Genomic DNA, 22,661 nt, shown 5'->3' with positions numbered 1-22,661 from the left:
ATCGTACATTCCCCATTTCCATTCTTAGTTTTATTGGTTTTAGCTCGTCACTAAATTTACATTGTTGGCACCGAGATGCAGTTTCAAGTATTATATAGGATTTATGCTATAATAATGTAAAAGTAGTCACAATAAAGTGAATAAAAAAGTCCGGAGATACTTATTGTGGAGGAATTATAAACTGAGATTTATTTTTGTTGTAAAATTTTTTTGTAAATGCTTTTTTCTAACGTATAATTAAATTATTTTGGTTTTGATCTAACTTGACCAAGTTCAAAAACTTGTCTTCTTGTAATCAGCATGGCTTAATACCGGTTATTACCGAGGTATTGTAACAGTGACATATTCGGGTATTTTAGCGGTCGACTTCCTGACAGGCTTGTTTAATTTAATACACAATGGACAAGGTCAATGAATCACGTGCGTGATTGCGAGTGAACCAGGTGTGCTCAGGTAAAATATACCATACCAATATAAAACTGTCCGTGATATACAGCCTTATGTACAAAATCTTACAAAATTTAATAGTGGTTATAAGAATAGGTATAGACCAAATTTCCATGTTATCTAAATTAAATTTTACTTTTATTTATATTTCAGCACCTATTCTTCCGTTTTATATATAATTGTTGGTCCCGTTATTTTTAATCAGTTCTTCCCGTTTGTACCCTCACATATGTGACTTCATTTTCACTCTAGAAAACAGTGCTATATTTCAAAATGAATGCCGTTTTTTATAATTGTTCATTCATTTTACTTGTGAAACTGAGACTACTATAACACAGAGATTGGTCACTACCGATTTATCGTGTAATGTGAGTCGCCACATATTTAGTTATAGTAGTCTCAGTGTGAAAAAAGAATATCAATTAGGAAACTTCGGACTATACAAATGCAGAATATACTGTGCCGGTTTGCTTTCGTCTAACGAGATAAGAGAAATGAAAAAAAACTGTCGTAAAAACAAGCACGCTCAAATCAAAATTAAAAAAAATATGTGAGTAAAAATAAACTGGATCAGAAAAATTAACAACCTTTGATCTCGAGTGTATTGTTAATAAATTTATTTGTTTTTATAGTATAGCTTCTTCCATTATCCAAATGATATCAGATAATCTATAGTATTTCATAAGATTAACCCTTCCGACCTCACTAGAATATGAGACTATGTGTTATAGTGGTATCAGCTAAAATCTAATGCCAATTATAACGCTAGAAGTAAAAATTTAATACAGGTACACCTTTCATTTGGTCATGGCTGTCAAATGTCTAAATTTGAGTGTTCCCGTACATTTTTTGCCTATTTAGTACATTTAAAATGCTTGTGTAAAACTAGTTTTATTTTCCCTTTTAAAAAAGTGTATATCATTTCATTCCGACAACTAAATTTAATTTCCAGACTTTTACCGGTTCATTTCTTAGTTAAGTAACTTCTTTAAATTCAAATAAAATAATAGCACCAAATATAATTGAATAATTCCACGGCGATTCACTTGTATTTGTCAACACCTTGAAAATGTATTTTAAATTTGTGTATTAAACTTGACCTCCTGACGTATAACCCACTGATCCGAATAGACAGTCACACCTGGCACGGTGTGCCCTAGAGGCCAAGCTAATTACCGATCTGCAAATAACATTTCACCTTTATACAGGTCTTTCACGAGTATTGTCTGAGATTAATACACACATCGCATAAATAAAGTCAGAGCGTAGATAGTAAAAGGTCAATAAGCGTAAACCTATATATTGTCTTAACAGTAAAAGTTATATACTTTAATTTATTCACTTTATCAGTCTCAAAAAGTATAAATTTAAGCAAAAGAAAATAATTATAATAATTTCTTGTGCTGTCTACAAAAATAAATCGAAATATATACGGTAAATATAGAATTTGTTCTAATGAATGTGTACAACTGCACGACTGTGCGTTTCATTTTCTTATTATCGGATGGTTATTAGATATAGCATTAGTCATCGGCACGCTTACGATAACGGTAAAATATGATTAAAAACCAAGACTCTTAATTATTGTATTTTAAATCCCGGCATGCAAAAACCAGGAGAAAACGTCACGACCTACAGGAAGTAGTTAATATTTTTTCATTAATTATTGAATTTCTCCTTTATTCTGAATATATATATTATGTCATAATGAACATATTTAAACCATAAGTAAAAAATCGCGAATTTTCCCTTTAAAAGGCCAGACGCGCGTTTCGTCTACATAAGACTCATCAGTGACGCTCAGATCAAAACAGTTAAAAAGCCAAACAAACACAAAGTTGAAGAGCATTGAGGACCCAAAATTCCAAAAGTTAAGTCTGCCTCATGTATTTTGACTTAAATCTAGAAATTGACAGTGAATGTCGATTGAAACAAAACGTTACGACAAAAGAGTTGATTTCAGCTTCCCAATTGATATTTTTTCCTTTTCTATGTTGCAACATTGCAGCAGCACCTGCATACGGAATATGTATCTTTCAATTGATACGATATTCCCGTGCTTGTAGTTCATATCATGATTTCCTTGATAGAGGGTTGCTGCTCACAAATTAAGGAAGCTAGTAAACCTAGAGTTCCAAAAGGTGAACATGAAATCATCCCTTAGAAAATTTTACGGACGCCACCCCGAGTTGGTTAACCGTTATGAAATAACCGTTTCACAGATCTTGAGCAGGATCTGCATACCCTTCCGAAGCACCTGGGATAACCCCAAGTTTTTGGTGGGGTTCGTGTTGCTTAGTCTTTGGTTTTCTTTGTTGTGTCTTATGTGCTATACTTTGTCTGTTTGTCTTTTATTTTTTAGCCATGTCGTTGTCTGTTTGTTTTCAATGTATAAGTTTGACTGTCCCTCTGGTATATGTCGTCCCTCTTTTACAGAAGCACAAACATAATGACATTCTGGAACTGGAACAGACACATATAGAGACAAATATAAAACCTAATCTTGAAGTGTTTTAAAATGTTTTTTGCACCACTTTTTGGAATTTTAGGTCATGAGTGCTCTTCAACTTCATGAAGACGAAACCCATGTTTGTCGTATCAAATTATAATCCTGGTACCTTTGATAACTATTAGTGCATAATTTCTACTATGAAAGTAAACACAATGAAAAACTGGACACTTCCTACGCATGAAAGGTTGAGTGGTGGTCGCATATCGTCCCGTGGACGAAAATATTTTAAATATACTACCGTAGTATATAGGGAGAATGCTCATGTCAATACCATTTGGGAGAGATAAACGTTGTGAAAGTGCAGACAAGATAGTTTCATATAACACGATTTTGTTCGGCCATTTCTAATAATTTTTGAAAATACGAAGTCTTTTACAGAGGGACATTTTTCGTAATAAACTGAAATCAAACATATATTAGTTATGCATTGAAATTGAAGCGACATGGCTTTTATAACTCATGTGATTTTTATAAAACTTTTGTCTTATCTGGAAATTAGAAAAAAGAAAAAGATACAAAGGGGTCAATTAAACAAACAAAACCATACTAATGAGATAAAGCACAAATTGAAAACCTAAAGAAACAATCTAAGTAATACAATGCGATTAATACACCAGCTAGCATGCGAGTTACCCTCAGCCAAGAACCAAAATTGTTTATCAGATTGACTGTGTTTTACTTACAGAATAACAAAATAAAATTTAGAATAGAAATGGGGAATATGTCAAAGCGACAACAATCCAACCAAAGAGTAGACAACAGCCGAAGGCCACAAATGGGTCTTCAACGCAGCCATGTTCAGTAAAAATGTATATCACACTAAACTCCAAAACATATAAATGAACTAAAACAAGATACAAAAATACAAAACTAACAAAGGCCAGAGGCCCCTGACCTGGGACAGGCGAAAAAACGCGGCGGGGTTAAATATGTTTTGTGAGATTTTCCGTTCGGGGTTTAGTATCATACATCCTAAAATATATGAGAAGAACATAACCCGTATCATGCCAACAACTGGTTTCAGAATTAAGATTTCAGATGCAAAAACCCTGTGAGTGAATCAATAATAATGCCAAAATATGATCTCCTTAATAACTTAACTAGAGTATCGTAACTTTATCCTTTCCGAATAAGTATGTTTAAAGGTTTATGTTAGCTTTTGAGGTGAATGCCGACATGCTTGTGCTTTGTAAAGCATATTACCATAAAGTATTGGATGTGAAAAACCTGAAGGTATCAGATTTTTGTGTTGATTTATATTTACGAATGATGTCCTTGTAATTAAATACGTTGGTACATACACAAGCAAATCAAACAAGTTGAGATATGAAAACACCATATGATGCTGACAAAGGAATGTGACCATCAAAAATGAATAATTAATAATAGGAAATGAAAAATCATCTCTTTTATTATAAATTTTGGTATGAAGCATGGTTTTAAATAGCAACTGAACTGCAAGTATACCAAATATCAAAAAACTTTGTAATTATCATGTATTCCATTATGTATACTGAAATAGCTAAATAAAGAAGGTATGACAGCACCTCATACCACAACGACTAATTCGTATGAAGTATTTTCTTTCTTGAATAATGAAGAATAACTCATTGTACAGGTTTCTGGATACGAAAATTAAAGACAGCTATTTCCGACGGAAGCAACGACAGAATTGATGTGCTTTGTATGTTCAAGTCACAGTAATCGAAAACATACAAAACATGTAGTTCTAAAACCTTAAGATTTCAACGTATTTATATTATTTTCCATGCAATTATTAAAATTCATTTTGCTATTTCAAGAAGCAAAAACACAGTCGTTATTGAGTTGTTATTCATTTGTGTGATGTATTTGAGCTTTTGATTTTGTTATTTAAATAGGTACTTCCGTTTTCCATTTTCCGAGGAGTTCGGGTTTGGTTTTTTTTGGAGGTTTTTTTGGTTTGTTATTTTTGCTTTAAACAAAACTTATGAAACCTCTTTTTAAGTAGAATGTGTATGATGCTATCAATTTTAGAAATATTTTTTATCGAAAATTTGTACTGAACAAATCCCTGAAAATTTCATATTTAAAACTCTTGTCATTTCGTGAAAATTAATCACACTAATTACATCCAAGATTCCTAAACCCCAAGAGTATAAACCTTAACCCTACAGAACGTCAATTTCAAATTCCCAAAATTCTGTTGTTCATTGTTCCAATACTTATCCTAAGATCATCCCTAATTTTTGGTTGGGTTCGTGTTTCTTAGACTTTATTTTTCTATCTTCTTTGTGTACTATTGTTAGTCTGTTTGGTGCTTTTTGTTCTTTTGTAGCCATGGCGTCGTCATTTGTTTTTTTTCTATGAGTTTGAATGAGAACACGGGTTTCGCACCTTTTCAAAAAGTTCAAGGATGTTAATTATTTACTCTCTCTGCTATAACTAAAGATCTTGGAATTCTCATCAAATTTGGGACTCCAACAAATACCCCTATATATCTTTCACCAAATATGGGCTTATAGAAAATCTCAAATCCGAGGTTCTGTCCTGCGCTATTAACATGAAATGGACGATCAAGCTCTCCCGTTTGTATATAGGTTTCCTAAACTTCACATAAATCCTTTTAAAGAACGATATATAGCCTAGATATTCGACAAAGAAGCTTTCTCGAGTCCTTATCGTCATTCCTTTTTATCCTAAAAGATAGCCGTCACAAATATTGTAATTAGATATATTCAACTAGTGGTGTTATTCGAATATGGATTTTATTACAAATATCTTCAAAACTACTCAAAAATCTTAAATAACAATCTTTACAATTGTGCTGACAAATCAAAACCTAATAATTGTTTACGCTCTGCACTACTATTCTCTAAGCTCATATGAACAATCGACTATTTATGTTCTTTAAACAGTGCTTTTGTACAGAAATTAAAAATGTAGATACAAGTTCCTTGCTTAAGTCTTTGAAAAATCTTACTTTGTGAAAAACACTGATTCCTACAAGGAATACATAGAAAATTAGGTCATCAAAATGCTGGACTTTTTTTATCGTATGCATTCTGTTGAGTTTCATCTCAACAGAAAGTTGATATAGTAATAGGTAAAAGGTATGCACTCCTATTGGATGTTTGTTTTTCATTTGAATCACTATTAATACAGAAGCTTCAAAAAGACAAAGCGAAAAAGTGTTTTTGTTTCTCTTTCAAATTAATTGATGATGGTCTGTCACTCCAGTACATATATATAATTGATTGTTTGCATCTTTTATATCCTGTATCATGCATGAACGAGAGGCAACAAACAATCAATGAGTCATACATTTCAGTGAACTTGGTTATTACAGAAACTGCAAGGTTTGCGTGATATCTTGATATTTTCCTTTATATTGACACATATATTATTTATGTACCTTTTACTGACAACAAATTGGATGCAACTAATGATGCCCACCATAATTTTCCCTTCCTTGCCAATGTTGTCAATTAATTAATCGAATTAACTTATGTAATATCCACTAGCAGAATATTTTAAGACGACTGTAGCACTAGTTTGGGCGGGATTCTATGAAACATGTTTCAGATAGGTTTTGCAAGTTCTAACACAAAAGATATCATGAATCAGTTTATATTTCAAAGAGTTGTCAACCCCAACTGACGACAAGAGGACTTCGGCTTTCCCATGAATATTCCCTGATGAAATAGTTCTAATATAATGTGAGCAGTAAAATCTCTTATGAAAATATGTCGTTTAGACTTTTTAAATCGAGAAACATATGTAGGTGCTACTGAAATATTTCTACATGAAAATGTAGACAATCAATGTCACAAGAACTTGAACTACTTGAAACTGACAAAATAGTGTGTTCTGTAATGACATTTTGAATGGTGATACCAATTAAATTTTCATAATTTTTATATGATTTGCATATTAGGGAAAATGTTGATATGATTTTTCGAGAGGAATTCCGGTAACTGTTGGTGACGTTAAATATTTTTTGATAGACGACGTTGACCTAACTTTTTTCGTAACTAAAGTAAAGAAGATGGCGGCGATAATAACCCAATCCTAACCATGATATATATTCAGGCACCAGGTCTATTCAATGACACAAATATACAATTTACGTGTGATATATGTTACGATTATGGAAATGTATTCCTTATCTCCAATTCTAAAAAAAAAATAGCAGGACGTAACGCCTTTTTAAAGGAATTCATTTGTGTTTAAAATGAAACAAGTCACCCACAAACATATCATAAAAGTCCTTCAGACCTTTATTTGGTTGTGAGTAAATTGTTCGAGTTTATACAACAATGAATTCCTTTCAAAAGGCGTTTAAGATGGTACTTAACATATTCACTAAAATTAATTTGGCTCGTTTAATTTTCATAAAATTTTGACAAAGAATTTTGTCAGAAAAATTACACTGGTTATATAGCAGTTTGACAAATACTAATTTTGATCATTGAGCAGATTGTTTGTCGGTTTGTTTTTTTCCAATTTTAGCCATGGCGTTGTCAGTTTTTTTTTAGATTTATGAATTTGACTCTCCCTCTGGTATCTTTCGTCCCTCTTTTAATATTCCCTTAATAACAAAATGTAATTAATCGTTTTGCCGAAATTACAAAGTTATCTCCCTGTAGTGTTAGGTACCACCTTAATCCTATAATAACACGTTTCAATAAACTAGTTGATGTATATCATACCTGAATATTCACACTGTTTACCGAGGTACCCCGCAGCACAGTTACATCTGTAACTATCATTGAAAGACTGGCATGTTCCACCGTTGTAACACGGGCGATTTATTACACAAACATCTGTACAAAGGTAAAACTTATTTTTATTTAAGCAAAGCTTAGATTTGATATAATTGAATAAAACGAATATGTACTAATATAAACAAACAATGAACACATCCTCTCATAAAATATTTAGAGTTCTCATTTTGATAGTAGAAGGTAGTGACAAATATTCTTGCATTTAATTACCTGGTAAATTAGTCGTTGTATCTAATGTGGATAAGCCATTGGAGGTTGATAACTTGCTTAATGGAGTCGTTGTCTTTTTAAAACCAAAACCGTCATTGTTACACAAACTCTGACCGCAGCATGACATGTGTGTAGTAGACCTCTTAAGTACAAGGTCACGTCGCCCAATTATTGGAAACGATATCAACTGAGATTCACAAATCTGTTACAATTAAAAACGAGTAATAGTATATATGAAAACATTATCCTATAAAGCAAGTATTATTTTTTTTAAAATAGCGTTTAATTCTATTTCATCACACCCAGTATTTCTGTTGCATAATAGCCATTCGGACATCTATAAAAAAAAAATATTCTGTAAAACGTGTAAAAATTGAAAGATTAGAAATGGATTGTAAGGCAAACTTTTACAACGATTGTAGTTCAATTTTGTTATAAGCTCATACAGTGCATGAATGTTAAAGCCGCCTAACCCTAGACATATCTTTAGAAATATATTTCTTCCGCTAAATGCTGTTTAAAAAATGCAGATTTGTTAATATGCTTTTGTGTCACTCTTCATACACTAAACTGATATAGCAACCTTTAATACGTTTTGACAATGTTTTCCTCAAACTTAAAGTCAGATTGAAAGAAAAATCTAAAATTAACTCCTAAAATAAATTACCAACATTAACACAAAATAACATAATCAAACATACAACCATCATTTATAGGAGGATGGAATACATATACTATTTTCGCATTTTCTTGACCCTGCTATATTGTATCTATATTGATAGTGTCACTGGGCATAATATACAATTATATACAAACATCGTTTATAATTATAAGATAACTAACCGAGGATTTCAAATAGAGAACAATATTTAACGAGTGACAGAACAACACATTAATTCAAGAATGCGCATAGCGCATGAGTATATTAGGAGTGTTGTTCGGTCAAGAGTTGAAATTTTTTCGTTATTTGAATTCTTTGATTAGTTTTTTTTTTTTTTTATTACTTTGGAAAATGGCTTTTTGTAATAAAATTAAATTAGAAAAATGTAACGATCTATATCTATTTCTAAGAATTCACAATTTGTTTTGATCCGACGTTATCGACGTCTTGACAACGCCTATTGATGTATGACGTTAGAGTAGTGAAATAACCACGTTTATTTCACATGTGATATCATCAGTTTTATTTCACTGGGAAATCTATGTAGTTCATTGCAACCAATGCATTACTACCGATACCACACAATTATATTTTGGTTTCCTTTCATTGAAATGCACTATTGGTTTTGATCTTTGAATTGTTTAGCGAATGATGAGTTCATAGCAAGCGATGCTTACCTTGTCGACACCACTGGTGTCAATTCAAGGTTCATCTGATTTCTACGAATTTTCCCTTGTTTTTATCTGTTTAATATCAGAACTTGAGAGAATATTCGAACTTTAATATATGTTCTAATTACTATATGCATAGTATGCAGTCAACCCTGATTTGCATAGTGACTTAAGAGCACAGGGGGTTCTTATTACAAACAGAAATATAGTTCGTAAAGATATTAGTATAACTAAACAGACATGTATAGTCTGAATGAATATATGTCGATGACTTTAATAATCATACGGCAAATTAAATGATTCTTATTAACATTAACTACAGCACTGTGTTTGGTTACCTTAAATTATTAAGTTAAAGTGTAAAGTAAAAAAACTGTGAATACGGAAAAGCTGTGGGAAATAGTACTTAAGCCAAATTGAATTGAACTTTCTTTTCATTTCATAGTTTCCCTGATTTGGGGTATTCAAGCCTAGCTTAAATATGTATACGATACTTTGAGCCTGAATCAGATTACATTGTGGAAACCAGAGTAAATCACACACACACACACATTTCAACTTTGAAAAAAACCTACCCTACAGTTGGGTTTATATCCTTCAAAAGGTTAACATGTTTTATTTGATCTTTGATTTGAGAGAGGTATTCAACTATAACTAGAAAAAGAACTAAGTCTTACGTGCTTTTCCCTGCATCCACTTTGGTAGAACTTTTCACCAAAGTGTGTTTTTTCTTCAAGGTAACACAGCTGTGACAAAAAAATAAAATAGAATGATGAAAGATTAACTTGTGTTGATAAACCTGCTAGCCATTTTTACATCGGAGATTTTTATTAGAAAAAAATAATAAGAAAGCATAGCGATTCCTGACTAAATGAAATTAACAGGTTTCCAGCCTAACTTTTTTATGAATTTACATTTATTGCATCATACATCTGTTTATGTCGTGTACGTCTTCTTATATATTAGCTTATTAAATAATCCGATTAACTCCTCAACAAAACTATTCTTTAAATAATTATTAAAAGATAATGTTCAGTCCTTGGAAATAAGTCTTTCCTAAAGTTTTAAAATCAGCACATAATTTCAATAAGATACCTCGGATTCTGCACAAAAGGAAACCGACCGGCAAGCATTCGGATCAAGTAAACCAAGACAACTGTAACACACTTTGTCATTGACCATGCTTAAACCTACAACAGAAAACAGAAAACGTATACTATAACAGTGACAATCCTATATCAACATGCTCTAGGTATGACAAAATATCTCTTTAACCTACAATATGTGAACACATAATTTTATTGGATGTTGGTTTTTTTCATATTGTATCACGAAAAATGTTTGTTTTCCTCTCAATTGACAGTCGGCATTGCGATTTGAACCAACTACTTCCAAGGTCTTATTCACCTTAAATTGTTCCTATGTTCTTATGTGAAACATTTGAATTGCGCTATTTTTTTATTTTTGAAAGCAGTTGCAATTATTCTTAATATGTACGTTACTGAATGTCATTTATCATTGTCTTGTCACAGCTATCGCCTATAGCTCACCATAGATACTGATATAAATGTATCTTTTTTTATATAAATTGTACTAATTCATTTAAATACCAGGTTCTCCACATCCATCGATATTGCATAAGTCTGTAGAGCAACAGTGAAAACATTTCTGTCTCCCATCAATTGTTGAAGGGTTGGTGTTGCAGGTCTGTTAAGAGATTGATTAAAGATGAAAAATTGAAACTGCTTATGAATCTACTTATATTATTGTTCTACAGATATAATATGTCATATAGAAATGCTTGAAGGTTTTCAAAGGAAAAGTTATCGATTGCAGATCTTGTAATTGTTTAATACTTTTGCGCATTGTTCACGATTTATTACGATTTAAAACTTGACACATTCTATGGACAGATAAGTTGAGCTTTTCATAGCGTTTATTTGTTTACTCTAAAATCTTAAAGTCATATGAAACCTCAAATTAAAAAAAATTATGCATATGTTTTTTTATAACAAAATGGATAGTTTCCATTATTAAACTTATGTACATATACTTTTTACTGAAGAACATTCTTTACTTTTCTACATTGGTTAGAGGTATAGGGGGAGGGTTGAGATCTCACAAACATGTTTAACCCCGCCGCATTTTTGCGCCTGTCCCAAGTCAGGAGCCTCTGGCCTTTGTTAGTCTTGTATTATTTTAATTTTAGTTTCTTGTGTACAATTTGGAAATTAGTATGGCGTTCATTATCACTGGACTAGTATATATTTGTTTAGGGGCCAGCTGAAGGACGCCTCCGGGTGCTTGAATTTCTCGCTACATTGAAGACCTGTTGGTGACCCTCTGCTGTTGTTTTTTATTTGGTCGGGTTGTTGTCTCTTTGACACATTCCCCATTTCCATTCTCAATTTTATTTTAACATTCTCAATTTTATTTTAATTTGTCCACATTAAGAAGAAGTTTACTTTTTTGTAATTGTTTGCTTCCAGGAAGCAATTCGCCGACATATTTTTCGAGTGCAAAATGACCTTAACGTGACCCTTCTCGTAAAAATCCAGTGAAAATGCCACTGAAATAAACTATTATCTAATTGTACATTTTAAACACGTGCTCAATATCCATGTTTTTTATTGCTTACTTTAAGGTGACAATCGGTAAACTTCAGAGTCAAAACACGGCATTTAATGAGCTGCCATATTTGTTAATTCATAACAGACAGAGAGGAAACAAACTGACGATTATACGATATATTTGCGTAAAAAATGATAAAATCGTGCACAGAAGACTAAGTTTTCTGTTTGCAAAACGATGTATTATTCTTGATAATAATGATGTTTTTGTCCCAGGCGGATAACCCTGGCCTCACAACTTTTTGGAACTTTTGGTCCTCGGTGATCTTCAAATTTGTAGTTGCTATGGCTTTCGAACTTTTTTCATCTGAGCATAGTTTTGTGTGGACGTAGCGCCCGTCTGACGTATAAAATATTTTTTTAACTTGTTACCTTTTGACGGCTTTTATTCGTTTGTTTCTCGGTCCAATATTTTCTCCCATTTATTTATTGTAGCCCTGTCGTGTAATGTTGTCATTTTAATGTTATAAACACTGCAATTAAAGCAGGAGGTTTGGCATGCCACAAAACCAGGTTCAGTCCACCATTTTTTCATAAAATGCCCTGTACCAAGTCAGGAAAATGGCCATTGTTACATTATAGTTCGTTTCTGTGTGTTTTATATTTCGGCGTTGTGTCTCTGTTGTGTCGTAGTTCTCTTATATTTGATACGTTTTCCTCAGTTTTAGTTTGTAACCCGGATTTGTTTCTTCTCTATCGATTTATGAATTTTGAACAGGGTATACTACTGTTGCCTTTACTTAAGATATATACATGCATTGGTTCAAGAATTGGATAAACTTTGTTTTGCACCAGTCACTCGTTTCAAATGACTTTAATATGAATTTGTGTTGCATTACATACCAACAGTTTACATTTTGTTTCAATAATAAGTTATGAAATGAATAACAGGATTAAATCTATAAATGTTTGGAATGTATGGTTTTTCATCACAACATCTGATCAACTAATTTAAATAAAAGTGATACAAAACTAAAACTAAAACTGAGATCACCCAAGTGTTGGTTAGATTTTATGGGAGTCATATTGTTCAGTCTTTAGTTTCTAATTTTGTTTTTTATTTACTGTTCTTTGTCTTTTGGTCTTTTTGTTTTTGCGAGAGCTTAATCAGTTTATTTTCGACCTATGCGTTTGAATGTCCCTTTGGTATCATGCGACTCCATACGACATTTAAAACCGATGTAAAACATTCGGAAATTAATCAAAAAATAATAAAAGGTCGTATTCACTCTTTAGAAATTCATTTCTTAAAACTTGAAATCAAAAGGAAGCACATTAGTAAAAACAAGTTAAAGGTTTGATTGCACGAAAAAAAAACCATTATAATAGTGCAATACCGGTATATTATGCATTTATCAACATCGGCTAATAGATTAATCAGCTTCCTTTATCATACATAATCTGTAAATCAAAAATATAATAAATAATTACTTTACACATACGTTTTGAGATAAACATCCAAGGCTGAAAATCACTGCTCCATTGCTTTCCACTTGACGTTCAAGTCCACAAACCTAATAAGAAATATAAAGTTGACTTTGAAAGTTATTTGACATATTCATTGTTCACAGTAAAATAATTTATGCATTCAAATAACATAAACAACTACAGTTAAAACTTTTAATTTTGATTTTTTTTTTATGTTAAGTCGTCGAAATATTAGTGTCATTACTGCAGATAGATATACTACTAATTGGACTAGGCTTCGAGAGTGTGCACCATATTGGGTTCAAATATCTAGGAATGTTTAGAAAAGCATTTCGCATATCACTCTACAAGTGCGTTTGAAGAGTAACCATCTCCTGTTTTACTTGCATTACTCGTCATTTGCAACCACAATTCTATGTTGTGTCATGTGTACTATTGTTTTTCTGTTTGTCTTATTCATTTTTAGCCATGGCGTTGTCAGTTTGTTTAGATTTATGAGTTTGACTGTCCTTTTGGTATCTTTCGTCCCTCTTTTATACAGTAAAGCCAATAAATCGTGGTTAGGAATAGATCAGTACTAATGATTAGGTCATATTGATTACTTTAGCAGTCTGGCTAAGAATCATGCAAAATGATGAAATAGTGATACACACTGTATCACAGAAATCAACAATACTTTTTGTGTTGAAAGGTCTTGTAAAGTAAGAACTAAATTTGTAATATTAAACCATTAAACACAGTATATTTTTTTTGGTGCTATATTGAATATTGGGAAAATATGAACTTTCCCCACTTATTCCAGTATAAGAATTTCACTATTTTCTCCTAAGACCGGATGTTTTAAGGAAAATGTTTATATGTAAACTAAAAAGAATAATTTTCTTTAAAAAATATCAAAAAATAAAATATGTAGCCTAGTACTGATTTTAAGTAAATTTGATTTCTTTTTTATTCAAAATGGTCTAAGGGAGATAACTCATTCTAAGAAACATTACTTTCTCTTACATAACAACAGTTGTTATGTGACTGAAAAACATCCAAAGTTCATATGTTAATAGAATTAAAACATTCCTGTATCATTTTCTTTCTTTTTATGAAAATACAGAGTGGTTCATATTTAATAAAAAGGAATAAATAGTATAAAGACTATATTTTCTGAATTCACCCCTGAACTGCAATGTTTACAGTTACTCATTTCCTGTTTGCAAAGATTTTGCATCTGCTGTGTTTCATTTGACATAACACAGTTTTATTCCGTTTTAACTGTAACGGGAATCCATATCTCCTTTAAGAAGATACTGTGCATGATGTGGAAATATTTTAGAACTTTTTTAGACAAAGGCGAGTCCTTTCACAACTTTTCCAGTGCCAGTGGCATGTCATGTGTCTACCATGCTACCGAGTTCGATGCCAGTGACGAAGCTCGAGAATTCCTGTTGTTGTAGTTTTCAATTTGTCAGGACTGTATCATAATCAAAGACATTCCAACGAAGACCAGCTAGTCGGACAATAAGACTGCAACTCATACATTGTATAGAAGTACCAAGATTACATAGAAAATCATTATCAATGTCCATGACTGCATGAGCAAGCAATGAAGCATAACATAACTTGATAACTTCTAAGGACATTTTGTGTGTTTCGTTGGGCCATGTGTGGCTTTTCACTTGACTTTCTTTTGACTGTATGTCCTGTTTATCGGAATAAATCAGAGAAAACAGTGTATACACACTCTATCCACTGTGAAAAGGGAGAGCAATGAATTACCGAGAGCAATAACAGGAGTATCCAGGCATGACCAAAACAGAAAGATCCCTAGATCATGGAGTAATAATAAGTAATAGTAATACTAACTTAATTTAATTTAAAATGATATTTTAGTCCAGTAAAATATCTAATAATAATGATGTAACTTTTTTGTTACATACAGTGAACTAAAACAAATGATTTATACATTGTAAATCATTACCTAACCCCTCCATTTTCTATGTTTCATCTCAAAACAAGTAATACATGTACCTCTTAAAACCTTGTGGGAGTTGACCATTACCATGATCACACACAAAGAAAGGGAAATTGGCAAAATGTGTCTAAAATGTACATGTACATGTATATGATTTACAATGATTTAGCCTGACTTTGTAAATGGGGTATAGCCTAATAACCTTATAATTGCCAAAACCTCACTCATCTCCAAACTATATTCCAGACCATACATGCCATCAAGGGCGTAGCTTACATAGAGGCAACCGAGGCAGTTGCCTCGGTGGAAAAGAAAAAAAACCTTTTATTATCTTATTTGTTTTAACAATTTCAACCTGAAGCAGCAGACTAGCAACTAAACGCTTATAAACCGACTTGTATAAATACTATCTGACGTTTTGGTGTCAGTATTGATTCGTAGACGGTATCCTTTGTGAATTCAAGACTTTTTGAAACATTCCCTCCCCTTATTGGAAATCCCTTTGCGGTGGTTTTCAGTATTCTAAATATATCCGAGTAAAAGAAATCGACACAATTGAAGCTAACACATTTATATTTAATTCTTCTGCAAGCAAAGTCAGTAGAATAGATCATGATGAAGATCCAACTTACGAGACTCCAAGTTCTCAAATCGCATTTAGAATGGTGCCAAAATAAAGAAGGAAAATAATATATGGGCAAAAAATTATAAATGAATGTTCAAACGCTCATATAACCGGCAGTATGTGGCGAATAATGTTATATTACTTCCAAGTCATTAAACAAAAGCGTAAATTATAAGTAACAGAAAGATTACAATTTGCCTACCTGTCCATCTAAACAGTCTTTTACATATTCGCAAAACCTCGGATGTCGAATTCCTGGACAATTGAAGCAAGTTAACGCTGAAAGTAGATTAGTAGAACAATATATTTTTCATAGAAGTTCAAGCGCTTGCAGAAGTATACATTTCAGAGGATGTGGTATCATTGTCATTGAGATAAATGTCAACTAGATATTTAATGACGTAGATGATACAGCCCTCTGATGGTGTAAACTTCCAACAAAATGTGTATGGTGTAATGGTGTATGGCATATGGTGCAATGGTAGAAGGTTTATGGTGCTATGGTGTATAGTCAAATGTATGAGGAATGGTGTGATTGTGTAATGTGTAATATAAATATGGTTATCAAAAATAAAACTACGCAAAATACTGATAAGAACTGATTTTTAATCTAAACAATAATTTACAATATTGGGATCAAATTTTTTTTTTTAAATAAATAAATAAATAAATAATGTTGTAGTCGCACGATTTCTATGAAATTAGATAGCATTTTGGGTAATTTCGAATAGTGTACTGTAGATAGAATTGTTAGGTGTATGTTCCTAAGGTGTTCGTGTTTGGTGTATTGGCACATGGTGTATGGTGAATGGTGTTGTGGTGTATGGTGTAATGGTGTATGGTGTATGGTGCAAAGGTGTAACGTGTATGGTGTAATGGTACAAGGTGTATGGTGTAATGGTGTATGGTGTAACGGTGTATGGTGTAATGTGTAAGGTGTATGGTGCAAAGGTGTAACGTGTACGGTGTAATGGTGTATGGTGTAACGGTGTATGGTGTAATGTTGTATGGTGTAATGGTGTATGGTGAAATGGTGTATGGGGTTAGTGGAAAGTTTACTTCATCCAAGGACTGTATCAACTATGGGTCAGCAGACAGATGATAAGAACCCAATACTTAATATCAAAGCCCTTGAAATAACGATATAATTTAACAAATGAATTATCACAGGTTCTACTCATTTGAAGCAAACATTTTAAGATATTTGATGCATTCTACTATCTCGCTAGATTGTGTATGTGGATTTCAATTCAGCATTTTGATAATTAGTTCATTGTTTGTAATTTTGATGACAAGCTTTTTTGGTTTTGACGACAGGAACAGGAACTATTTAAGAGCAGAGATATGGATACGAAAAAGAGCTTTAACATGCATAATAGAAAATACAGTTTAACTCATTGCCAACTTTACCTGAACTCTCATATTCAGCACAATTACATTATGATATGAACGGAATCAGCGCTGACCTCATCATTTAAGTCATGTATATAATCCGAAACTGGCTACTAGTATTTGGCGGATGGTACGAGTGTCCTTTATTAACATAATTTACGTTCCCGGTCTATTGTTGTAAGACGGATATTCAAAGCAATGTGTTATTCGTTAAGAAACATGTAATCATTGAAGAAATATTTTTACTATACCAAGGTAAGGAAATGTTGTTTATTTGGCAATGACGAAACTTTCCGCCAGAGTAAAACAATTTGATTTAAGCATTGGTGGGTCACCAAAAAAACTTCAAACATTAGCAAAACCCATGTCATATTGTCAGACATGACAGATAGTGGAGGGGGAGGACAGGGGGGTACCCTTCTCCCTTCTCCCACCCCTCTTCTCCTTTCTCCTACCCCCATTCTCCTTTCTCCCATTAGAATAAAACATCTCCTTTTGAGATATTTTTTCTTGAAATATTAGAAAAAAATTTAAGAGGAGAGATATTTTATTTTTTCTCCTTTCTCCAACTTTTTCTCCTTTCTCCCAGCCTTCCTCTCCTTTCTCCTACCCCCTTTCTCCTTTCTCCCATCCCCTTTCTCCTTTCTCCTACCCCCTTTCTCCCTGTCTCCCTTACCCCTGTCCTCCCCCTCATAGTGATACAATTACAATTCAACACGAGAAAATCAATGTCAACCTCTGAATAGTTTGCTCCTATTTTTTGATATGCATAAGAATGTGATAGGTTTAACTAATTCATGCTTACCTTCATGAAACTTATGGCAGTGTTATAAAAGCACAAATAGAACTAACAGAAAATCTATTGAAAATACTTGATTCATCAGATTGGCAACAAGTACAACAAAAACTAAACTTATATACAGACAAATCAATTAGTTGATATGTTCACTTACCAGAGGAATTCTTTAATAATAAGCTTCCATAAAGTAGGAATAAACCTAGACGAAAATACATAATAACGTAACGTTTAAATAAGAACTATACATAAAAATTAAGCGATAGATATTATACAAAATTGATATCACAAGTCGAAAACATACTGACAATTTCATATAAAAATGATAAAAACGACTAAACGGTAAACAATAAAATACAACACACAACATAGAAAACTCTAAAACTGAGCAACTTAAACCACTCCATAAACAGGAGTTTATCTCAGGTGATCCGGGAGAGTTTATTTCGGTAGATCATATTCCAGGAAAAAAGGGGCAAATCCTGTGGTTTTACAATCGGAGCATATCAGTCATCAGTAGTAAAATAGATATTCCAACTTAACTACTAAGTACTTTTCGATAAATAGATACATTTTTGCATGCTTTATTTCGCTTGTATAGATTTTCGTCAACTAGTGAGAGGAAATCTTAGAACTACATTGCCGGACGCTTCTTTTTAATACTGCTAAGAAGCTGAAACTTAACGAATATGCTATCAATAAAAAAAAATCAAGCATTTTAATCATGTCAGTTTAAAAGAATTAGTTTAATTCATGGTAAATTTTACTAAGTACGATTTATTCCTCCCAAAGACAGATACTTTGACCATTTGCATTGACCAATCGTTTAGTCTTCTGTCTTCTTATAGTTTGGAATATAGTGGAGCGGCGAATGTTGAAAAAGTCGCTTAGTTAACGATTTTAAATTACCTAAATACCTCATGGAATTGTAAGGTCATAAAATGTTTATCGATTATTCAGCTTTAGAAAAATATTTGTCGTCAATATCAAATGTGGTACATATGACGTTGAAAATAGCCTTTACTGACGTTACCCAACTTGCATCGAATACCCCACTGCCGATTCGGTAGTCAAATTTCACAACAAACCCGTTCTAAAAAATAATTTTTGAATGAAATTAGTAAATAAAGTTATTCGTGAACTTCATACAATGTAAGGGCATTTCCAAATAGTCCTAAATTTAATGCTTAATGCATCTGAAAATGCACAGGCACTTGTTTCTGTCAATATGGGGTTTACTATCCATACCAGTACAAAAAAAACACAAGGTAGCTAACGGGAATTTTCAATCTCTTAGAAAGTTAATATAACACAGCAATCTGATTAATCGAATCCATCTGGTTACCTGTTTATTTATACTAGTTACCAGAAACTAGAAAAATGTGACCAATGGGATTGCACAGTTTTATTAACTTCCTAAGTAAACCGGAAGTTTAGTCCTTCCAAATTCAATGGTCTGGAAAAAGGTCAATAATTCTCATCTCAAGTATGTTATACTGTTTGAGGGGTATTCTCAAGGTACTTGAGAGTTATTTCATTGTAAAGATAAATCAATTACCGAAAGACTGGTGTACTTTTATTCGTGAAAGGGGCAAGGGAAAGTAATAAAATATTGGTTGAAGCGAACACATTGAAAATTCCCGTTAGCTACCTTGTGTTTTTTTTTGTACTGGTATGGATAGTAAACCCCATATTGACAGAAACAAGTGCCTGTGTGAAAATGGTTGAAAATACCACTGTAAAAATCATCGGTTTTCATCTAGCATTATTTGCACGTGCAATATAGGTAAATTTTAAAGGCACAACAATGAAGCCGCTGTATAATACTTCAATCGACCCGATTTACTTTTTGAAGTTAATTCCTAAAAATATAAATATTTGACTAAATATCTGCTTTTTATCCAGATTTCAAGTCCGAATATTTGTCACAGATTTACCGACATTGTTGTGGTTTCTAGTTGTAGTCACACATTCAGCGATTTAGCGAAGGTCATTTGTAGTCATTTTTAGGCATATTTCTTGTTCATTTTATAATTTTCAAAGCCTTGTGATTAATTTATTTTGTTTGGTATTGTTGTATACTCGTTTTTGTTGAATTGAACTGGGAAAGTGAATTTCATTTTAGTGTTCGTTTGGTTTTCAGGTGTGTTTGATTTGTTTTTATATTCAATCACATGGACAATTTAACAATCTCGTTTAAAAGGGGTCCCGCTAGATGCCAAAAAAAGACCTTATTCTTGACAAAAAGTCTCTTGTTTAATCATCACTTTTGACAAGGTATTAGTCTTTTTTTCCCGATAAAATAAGTAAGACATACTGTAATTTCTCTAAACATAAGGCTAAACTTGAGAGGTACTACAGGGATGCCATTGCCTTTTTTGCTCAACAAGGACAATATAAATCTAGCATTGTATTTGCTAGCGATATTTTCATTGGAGACGCTGTTAAGACAGCGAATAACATCAAAGTATAATTAAAAATGGTTGAGATAAAAGCCGACTTAAGTACATGTAGCTCCACTAAAACCAACGACAAATCGGTATGCATATACTTTATGAAGCAGCGTCAATTTTATGACAAAAATGGAAAATGTTTATATATCTTGGAATTATTATCGTGCAAATAACCAAGTACAAATGCATATCGTTGGAAATGTCAGAAGCAATGTTGTCAACCTATTTGATAAGTTTTGTTATTTGTCTCTTGACAAAGTCTTTTGAAAATTTTCTTCAGTATCAATGAATATTTCGCATGACATTCGGAGAAAATGTGCTACTCTTGCAGAGTGCCTGGTGTCAAATTATAATAACATAATTACTCCATTTAAAGTCTTATTATGCCGGTCGTTCATGTAATCATGTAGCCTTAGGTCACCTTACGGCATAATGCCATTCAAAAATGAGCAAAGCCCAAATGGCCATACCGCAGTCAGCTATAAAAGGCCCCGATAAGACAGTGTAAAACAATTCAACCGAAAAGCTTTCGGCATGTGAATTCGTATTTAAGCATCACGTACTACGTACAATGTGGCAAAGCACAGTTTGGTTGTCGGCAAATCTAGCCAACCGAAGTAATGGCTCCCCATGTGCCTTTGTTGGAAAACTGCGCAACATGACACGTTAGAGCCAGTTTTCTTTGAGGGACAAATGGCATCGGACTTTCTACAAGATCTAATTAGTTCATGTAAGGGGAAAAACATGCTAGGCAGCACGTGTTTGCAAGAAGCAGGGTCTTCCTTGCACTGATTTATGTTTTTTGTCAAAATGTAGGTAGTTGTAATGAAATACCATGAAAATAGTTCTTGTAATATTTGTTAACTTTATTTTAATTTGCTATAATGTTTTCGACGTTTCATTTGGTATGAAAATAAACTCATCATAGATACCATAACGGTCGTGTCTCAATTTTAGGAATTTGTTCTACAACACGCTTGCACTAATTGAGTAATATATCAAACTCCATTAACTATATTAAATAAAAAGGTATCTTGTATTGAGATAGTTTGAATTCATTTTAAGAAAACTCAGTGACACGTCGAATCCTTGAAAACTGAAACGAATTTTTTCATGGCTGCATATTTGGTTTGATTTAATAGCTATGAATTTCAGATAATTTTTGAAAACTTTTCTATTAAAGTATTCAAGAAATGCTATTTGTCGATGTCAATTATCAATGTTAATATGTTCCTGTTTTCCATTAGGCATTAAAATTTGTATGTACCATGGACTACCTTTAAAAAAGTTAAATAAAACGTTGTTCTGACGTCATGTGCAAATATGAAAAAGATTTTGTATGAACTAACGTTTTTCTACATAATACTACTCGTATAATTTATTGAATAGATTATTAATTTTGAAAAATATCAATGGTATTGTTTCTCTAGTTGAAAGTAGGATTTTTTAAGTGATGACCTTTGACCTTGATTTTCGATATTATTGTACCAGATTTGATATTGACGACACATATTTTCAAAAAGTATCGGATTTCAGCTTTCCAATGAGCTATTAAAATCCCATGAGGTATTTAGGTAATTTAAATTTCTAAAATTGTCCTCTCCGCCGCTCCACTAATAGGGAATACTTGAGTAAAGGAAAGAACAGTCAAATGTTTGAATAATATAAGTATTAGTGCAAAAGATTAAGATAACGTGTTTTGAAGTGTTGGAATGAAAATGTCTACAGGCAGGTAATATCAGATAAAATTTACATCATTTTCGGACTGCCCTATTGTGTAACCCCTTGATAAAACTGAAATGCTTTAATTTAAACTAACAGGTTTCAAATTTTTATGTATTTCTCTGTTCGAATAATTTGCTGTTTACGTAAACAAAATCGTAATAGTTAAGTATATATTATAGCGGGGATATATTGATATACCGTTTTAAAGTGATATAAAAAAAGTTGTAAAAGGCATTTTTTCGTTAAATTGATAACAAAAAAGAGAGCCATGTTCGTTATATATCAAAGAAACAATTTAGTGCTCTAGACATTAACTCTTACCTATTCTCGACATGTCTTACATTCAACTTAATCTTATCTATAATGCCGTTTACATATCAAC

General features: G+C 32.4%; 1 protein-coding gene across 2 annotated transcripts in view; it reads right to left on the bottom strand.

Annotated features, from left to right (window-relative positions):
• LOC139491851 (IgGFc-binding protein-like) overlaps nucleotides 1-22,661 on the bottom strand; it is a 64,167-nt gene extending 41,506 nt beyond the window's left edge. For both annotated transcript variants that reach the window (XM_071279753.1, XM_071279752.1), the window contains exons 1-9: nucleotides 22,601-22,661; nucleotides 18,259-18,303; nucleotides 16,116-16,192; nucleotides 13,340-13,411; nucleotides 10,878-10,974; nucleotides 10,363-10,457; nucleotides 9,945-10,013; nucleotides 7,936-8,137; nucleotides 7,651-7,764 (exon numbers count right to left, since the gene is read on the bottom strand). In XM_071279753.1, coding sequence (XP_071135854.1) covers nucleotides 7,651-7,764; nucleotides 7,936-8,137; nucleotides 9,945-10,013; nucleotides 10,363-10,457; nucleotides 10,878-10,974; nucleotides 13,340-13,411; nucleotides 16,116-16,192; nucleotides 18,259-18,303; nucleotides 22,601-22,613 — 784 coding nt within the window. In that variant the 5' untranslated portion in view covers nucleotides 22,614-22,661. The remainder of the gene's footprint in view (nucleotides 1-7,650; nucleotides 7,765-7,935; nucleotides 8,138-9,944; nucleotides 10,014-10,362; nucleotides 10,458-10,877; nucleotides 10,975-13,339; nucleotides 13,412-16,115; nucleotides 16,193-18,258; nucleotides 18,304-22,600) is intronic.

Source organism: Mytilus edulis, chromosome 10 (assembly GCF_963676685.1).
Source record: "Mytilus edulis chromosome 10, xbMytEdul2.2, whole genome shotgun sequence".
NCBI lineage: Eukaryota > Metazoa > Mollusca > Bivalvia > Mytilida > Mytilidae > Mytilus > Mytilus edulis.
The sequence above is the reverse complement of the archived record's forward strand: the minus strand, read 5'-3'. Positions and strand labels throughout refer to the sequence as shown.